General features: G+C 41.0%; 1 protein-coding gene across 1 annotated transcript in view; it reads left to right on the forward strand.

Moving 5' to 3' along the window:
- Window positions 1-4,664, forward strand: part of VPS41 (vacuolar protein sorting 41 homolog (S. cerevisiae)) — a 186,294-nt gene extending 181,630 nt beyond the window's left edge. The window contains exons 25-28 of the mRNA XM_012720747.1: window positions 827-926; window positions 1,024-1,068; window positions 2,930-3,009; window positions 3,918-4,664. Coding sequence (XP_012576201.1) covers window positions 827-926; window positions 1,024-1,068; window positions 2,930-3,009; window positions 3,918-3,998 — 306 coding nt within the window. The 3' untranslated portion in view covers window positions 3,999-4,664. The remainder of the gene's footprint in view (window positions 1-826; window positions 927-1,023; window positions 1,069-2,929; window positions 3,010-3,917) is intronic.
- Window positions 4,665-6,927: the final 2,263 nt, after the last annotated feature.

Genomic DNA, 6,927 nt, shown 5'->3' on the forward strand with positions numbered 1-6,927 from the left:
GAACAGAACAGGCAAATTGAAACATTGCTCAAGGGAGCAGCAGGAGGAACAGGAGAGATCTGCTGTGCCATGTGGGTCACCTCCCTGGCTGGGGATCAAACTTGTGCTGCAGTGGCTGCCAGTAACTTCTTAGTGCTGCGCTTAAACCAGTTCTGCCAGCAGAGAGGGCCCATATTCCATTTTAATGATAGCTTGTTCTGCTGTGCTGAAACTTTTTAGTTTGATGTCCCACTTGCTTACTTCCGTATTTTTCCTTTGCTGATAAAGTCAAACTCCCAAAGATAACCCTGAAGCCAATGTCTTAGAGTGTTTATTTGTTTACATGCGTGTATTTTATGGTTTCACATTTTCCGTACAACTGTCGACCCATTTTGAGTTAATTTTTGTGTTTGGGGTACTCTCCATGTCTGATTTGATTCAGCCTTTGCTGGTTTCTCATGTCCAAGAGGTGCTCCAGGTTTGCCTGAAGCTACTAGACTGGGAGATGCCCCTCTGTTTAACTCTTAGATGATCCTCTAGGAGCAAAGCAAAACACCTCTGTTACCATTTTGGTTTGAATTCTAGATACTCTTCTTTGCCAGATTTTGAAATTTGTATTTTATTTTACAAGTGTTGTAGGAAACTTTTGTGTCCTTAAGAAAAAAAAAAGGCAGTTATGAATGGTAAAGCTGGAAAGACTGGATGAAGGAGGCTTCTCAGAGCAGGGGACCAGGGATTGCCTCTTTGGAGTATTTCATGCACATCAATTTTCTGTATCCTCATAAAATGGATTACCCTTAGTTGTGTCTTTTAAGATGACTTTTCCTTTTTACAATATGTACTTTAGATTCTGCTTCGTGAAGGCTGCAAGAAAATTCTCGTAGCAGACTCTCTGTCCTTACTGAAGAAAATGCATCGAACCCAAATGAAAGGCGTTCTGGTAGATGGTAGGTAAACTGAAATAAGGTGTCCTATGACTTGCTTTCAGAAGAGACTGGCAAAATAGGAACTTTGTATAATACCCATGTATGTTTTTCCTTGCAGATGAGAACATCTGTGAATCCTGTCTTTCCCCTATTCTTCCATCAGGTAAGGTAGTGGGAAGAGAAAAACATTCCCAAATATGTGTTAATAATGAGTAGAACTAAAATTTTGAAGTTAGCTAATCATAATTACTATTTATAAAATTATGTAACTCTCAGGATAATCCCACTCAGAGGTGTTTCAGCCTACATCCTATTTAATTGAAGGCTGGTGCTGATATTCATTAGAGCTGAGATTCCCAAATATGTGTATGTAGCCAGTTGAAACCCAGATTGCTGATCCCAACCCAGGAGCTCTTGTTCTAGGGCACAACCTGAGAATTTGCATTTCCAACAAGTGCCCAGGTGATGCTGATGTTAACAAATCAGAAACCATTGTTTGAGAACCACTACTCTGGAACCAAAGAAAATGAAGTCACCATCAACATGTTTAAATGCCAAGATAGAAGAACCGTGCGTGTATCTGGAAAAATATATATGTGTAGCCTACTTTCCCTTCTCTTTAAACATCTTCTCTGATGTATGGTTCTAGGCACACAAGCTACTGCTTAAATATATATATATATATATATGTATATATGTATATAGCTAACTTGCCCTTCTCTTTAAACATTTTCTCTGTTATATGGTCTAGGTACACAAGTTACTGCTTATTCAATACAAACTTAATATCACCAACTGATGAGAACATATGAGTACTTTACAGGCAAAAACATTTGTTTATATGCAGTTGTATGTGTAACATCATGTGTAATCAGAGCACCTTATGACATGAGAAAAGGATGTTTCCTAATGTTAAAGTAGAAACTAAAGCATACTTGGTGAAACAATAACACTTTTAAAAGATAATTCAGCATAGAGAAATACATTTACTTCACTTTAAAGGATTAGTAAGGAGGAACACACAGATTGTTTTCTATAGGACATAATTTTGAATTTCAAGTTTTTATGTTTAAAACTATAGTAGGCTCAGAAAGTGAATTCTCAGTGTGCTGGGCAGTTCAAATAGAAAGACACTGCATGCCCCCATACGGTACAGTTAGATTAAATTCTAATTTAACTGGCTGGAATTCTAAATCTTACCAGAAATAAGCTGGCAACACAGAGGAGTTGCAGATGAGGTGCAGGGTCCAAGGAGATCTTCAGTGCATTGTAAAGCAGCAGCCTCCAGTTTTAACCCAGCTAATATCTAGAGTCATTGAATGAACTTGGCAAAGACACTAGGTGAACTGGCAGAAAGTATTTTTAGAAAGCCACAAAATTGACTTCATTATATGGTATATAAAGATTGTAAATAATGGAGGAGGGTCTACACATGCACACAACACTGGTCCTCATTTTTGAAATAACATTGTTGCATTTGCTATAAAATAGTTCCAACTTTGTGGTCATATAGTAACTCACTTGGAGGCAAAGCAAGTAACCTGTGACTCAGGTAGCAACATGATTGTAATACCTACTTCACATTTCATCACCACACCCCTCAATAATGCACTTTTGAAAAAAGATGTATTTATTTATGCATACTGAGCTGGGGAGCAGGCCAGAGATGCAGGGGCGGTGAGAGGATTCACCAGAGACAGAGTGGGGAGCAGAACAGACCGACTTACGAAGCACACTGCAGAGGGGAGCAGCAGTGGGTCAGGAGAGGTCTGCCACGCCATGTGGTTCACTCCCAGGGGAGGGTATCGAACTCATGCTGAGGTGGCTATAGCTTCTCAGTGTTGTCTTTAACCCTCTGTGCCACCAGGGAGGGCCCCAATAATGCACTTATTAATAACCAGTCCTCCAAATGCAGTTTATTGCTGGGAAATTAACACCTGGACTCCAAATCAAGACTGGTCTAAAAGTTTTATCAGCTCCTTGTTGCATTGAGTTCTTCTTCCTTCACCCCTTCTGCCCCCCAGATGCTGCCAAGCCCTTCAGCATGGTGGTCTTCCATTGCCGCCACATGTTCCACAAGGAGTGCTTGCCTGTGCCCAGCATGGTGAGTTGGCAGCTTGATGGCCATAACTAAAGGAAAATGGGTGCAATCAGAGGACTGGGTGCCAAATTGTAAGACTTGTCCTGTGGCTTTATGGACTCTCAAAATTATAACATCATTTTATATCACATAAGAAAAATCCATGAATTTCTTAAATGTAAAAGTGTTCACATGCCTTTTGCAGCAACATGGATGGGCCTGGAAGGGATCATGCTTAGTGAAATAAGCCAGAAAGAAAAGGAAAAATAACGGATGGTTTCACTCATTGCAGCAGTATAAAGGACCGGGGGGCAGCAAGGACAGGGAAATAATAATGAACAACTATAACCATAGACATTTTACAGGGGTGGAGTGGGAAATGGGATCAAAAATGGGTGGGAGGTGGAGGGAAGTGCACTGGACTATGGTGATGGCACACAGGTGATTTGGTGATGGGAAGCCCACGGGGATTACAACTGATGTAAAAATAAATTTTATTAACAAAAAAAGAATTCCAAAAATAGTGTAAAAGTGTTCAGTATATTAAGTAGTGTACAAGCTGAATTGTTCAGGTAAAACTGCTGACTGCTGAGCTATAGATGTGAAATATGGAGAGAACCAGAACCATTTTGTATTTTGTGTAATTTCCTCCACCTGCCTTTTGTGTCATGGCACGGCTATATTTTAGTGTCAAGACAGTTTTCCCCATGTTCTCCCATGTCACATTTGACTTATTTTGCAACAGCTGTCCTTCGCATCACAGAATAACTGATCTAGATAGACTCTATGTGAACCAGAAACAATCTCCAGGAAAAGGAGTGACATTTCATAGCTTCCTTCTCACCCCTCCCAGTAATCCCATAATATTTCTGAATGTGAGTAAACAGAGATCTGTTTCTTTAAAATCTGTGTTTTTCCAATCACATTTTTAGAGCTCTCCTGCACAGTTCTGCAACATCTGCAGTGCTAAGCACCGTGGACCAGGAAGTGCCATTTTGGAGATGAAAAAATAGCTCAGTGCTGTTCACCAGTCTTTTCCTCGCCACTCTTTTGAAGACAGTTTTTGCAACAACAGAAGCGTTTGTTGACATCAGTGCTGTAAAGAGATTTGTACAAGTTCCTAATATGCCTCCCAAAATTTTCTTCATCTTCATCTGTCTACTCGAGTTTCTTTGCTGTTGGTAAAGAAATGAAGGTTTTCCCCATCCATGCCTGGACATATATGGGTTCATGGATTTGTTCGCCTCCTCTTTATTCAGGAATGCAAACACAGAAATGAGGGTTGGAAATGAATTTTTGAATCCTGGGGGAAATGTTCAGCTGTGAAGTGGATAAGGGAGAGTGATCCCAGCTGTCCAGGAGCATCACCGACTCAGCCGTCCAGCTGACGCCTACACAATTTGAACCTTGTTTCCATATGCTCTGCTGGCAGGATTCCTACATTTTGGGTTTGCTTTTCTTTTATATGTCCTCAGTTGTGGTTATCTTCTTACTAGGCATTTAATAAAACATTGCATAAATTGTCACTCATCCATGACATCTAGGGATGACATTGGCAAGCTGATCTCATAAAGCTTTATGTTAACTAATCACATGTTCCGTGTGTCCTGAAAATTAGCAGTGTCTGGCACTGGAAGGCGTTGAGCATTTGTTCACTGAATAAATACTAGCTCTTCACATTGTGAGACTCACTTTTACTGGGTTGAACAACGTTAGTCAATAATTGTGGCACTCTCAGAAGCAATAGGAGAACTTTAGCACCTTGTAGTGTGAAGGGTGATAATAGATATTACTGGTAAGAGAAATCATAGGGCCAGGTTTAGAGGAAATATCTCGGAACAATACCTCTTTCCATTGCACTTAAAAGAACATTCTCTAACAGACAGCAGACTCTTTCTGTGAGTCTTAAATTTAGAACTGGAAAGTCCTTTGATGGTAAGGAATGGCAGCCCTTAGCCCTCCCAGTATTTCCTTGTTTTAAGACTAGAGTTCTTTTAGATCCCCTGCTAGTTTTCAGTTTTTGTTTTTGTTTTTTTAAAGATTTTTTTATTCATACAGAACTGGGGTACAAGCCAGAGGTGCAGGGGCAGTGAGAGGCTTCACCAGAGATAGTGGGGGAGCAGAACAGGCAGACTCACCAAGTACACTGCTGAGGGGAGCAGTGAGCTTGTCAGGAGAGGTCTGCCACGCCATGTGGGTCACCTTCAGGCCGGGGATCGAAGTTGCACTGAAACTGCTATGGCTGGCTTGCAATGCTGCACGTTAATCCATAGAGCCTCCAGGGAGAGCCTAGTTTTCATTTTTATCAGAAAAACTCCTTCACAAAAACTGTGCAAGTAAATCCAATTTGTTTTTTTTTTGGTTGTTGCTAGTACAGCAATCATCAACTACTTGTGCTTTGACACTTACCTTACTGATCCTACTGCTATCCAGTGGTCGCTCACCCTGACTTCCTGACAACATGGAGGAGCCTCTCACCCCTGGATGTGGCCATCTGCCTTTGCACACGGTACTGCAGTTGTCCCTGTAGCCAGTTGAAGTCTTTGCTTATTACGAATTCTACCAAGTGGTATACAGTTTACTTGTTCATGGTAAAGTTAGTTAAACCTTTCTGAAATTAGTTCAGGGAACCCCTTTTGTCCTGGTTGCTTCTAAGTTTGGGGTGGGAGTAACAGAGTCACCTCACTATGTACAGTTTTCAGTGAGAAAGAGGAAATGAGTCCTCAGTTGACCTCTGTCCACGGTGCCATGGGCAGAAATGCCATCATCTGCCCAGCCTTCCGTCATCTGTGTCTGCTGCTGTCCTATATGGCTCTGGACCCAACTGGTGTCTCACCCATAGTCCTCAACTAACCCTAGTGCTCCAGCAAATTGGTCTCCTCTATGTCCTCACCATGCCTAAGAGTGTGTGTAGAAGGGGCAGGGAGGGCAGGGCAAGGTGGGCATTTGGTGTTCAAGGTTGCTGTGTCACAAAGGACATAAAAAGTAAGAGCGCTTTCTGTCAGAAATTTAAACCTGAGTGCTGTGTCTGACTACCATATTCCTACCCAGAACTCAGTCACAGGACCGAGTGCCCCTACTTAACGCTCTGCCCCCCAAATCGGTGTGGTCTTGCCCTGTCCCAGTGCAGTGAAATGCTTCATTTTTTGAGGCTGTGAAACTGGCTCTAGCATTATTAAATGTTTTGGTACAAATTCTGGGTAGTTGGTACTCAGTTTGAGACTTCTGTTAACTATTGACTAAATTCTTAATAATCTATTTTACAACTTAAAACTAGAATTTTCTGTTCCTTTTCTGCTGTATTATCTTTTTCCTTCTTGCTATAAACAAGGTAACAATAGCAGAAAGCTCAGGGGGAAAATCCCCACCTTGGTGGTTACCTCAAAATACTTTGCCAATTTCACTTACATATCTGTCTTAAACTGTGGACTGTGAGCTCAATACAGACTTTATATGTATTGTTTTCATCTGTGTATTTATAGAACTACATGAAGAGTCACTGGAAAAGCTTGTTAAGTGAATGAAAGCCAGTCTTTGTCCATGTCAGGGGAGTACTTTATGTATATAGTAGCCTACGGATGTACAAGTGGTTAATGAAATGGATGTTAACCATTTAATTCTGTAATGGACACAAAGTATTCTCAAGTTCAGCCCATTTGAAGCTCGTCTTTGAGTGTGCTCCCTTCTCTGCTTCCCCATCAAGTCTGCGTCTTTTTTCACCATCATACTAGCTTTTGCATTGACATTTCCTCTGTCTTAGACACAGATTTTTACCTAGCATCTGGATGGGTTATAACCAATTCTTCCCCAGCCTACCTACTTCCAGTATCCACATTTCTCTGATTTATTCTGTACCTACCTTCAATATTGAGCCTCCTTACAAATTGAGTCACTCAAGTTCTCATATATTTTGTTATTTCCAAAGCTAGTATCACTACTGAT

This window comes from Condylura cristata, unplaced genomic scaffold (assembly GCF_000260355.1).
Source record: "Condylura cristata isolate star-nosed mole 26May11 unplaced genomic scaffold, ConCri1.0 scaffold00005, whole genome shotgun sequence".
Classification (NCBI taxonomy): Eukaryota; Metazoa; Chordata; class Mammalia; order Eulipotyphla; family Talpidae; genus Condylura; species Condylura cristata.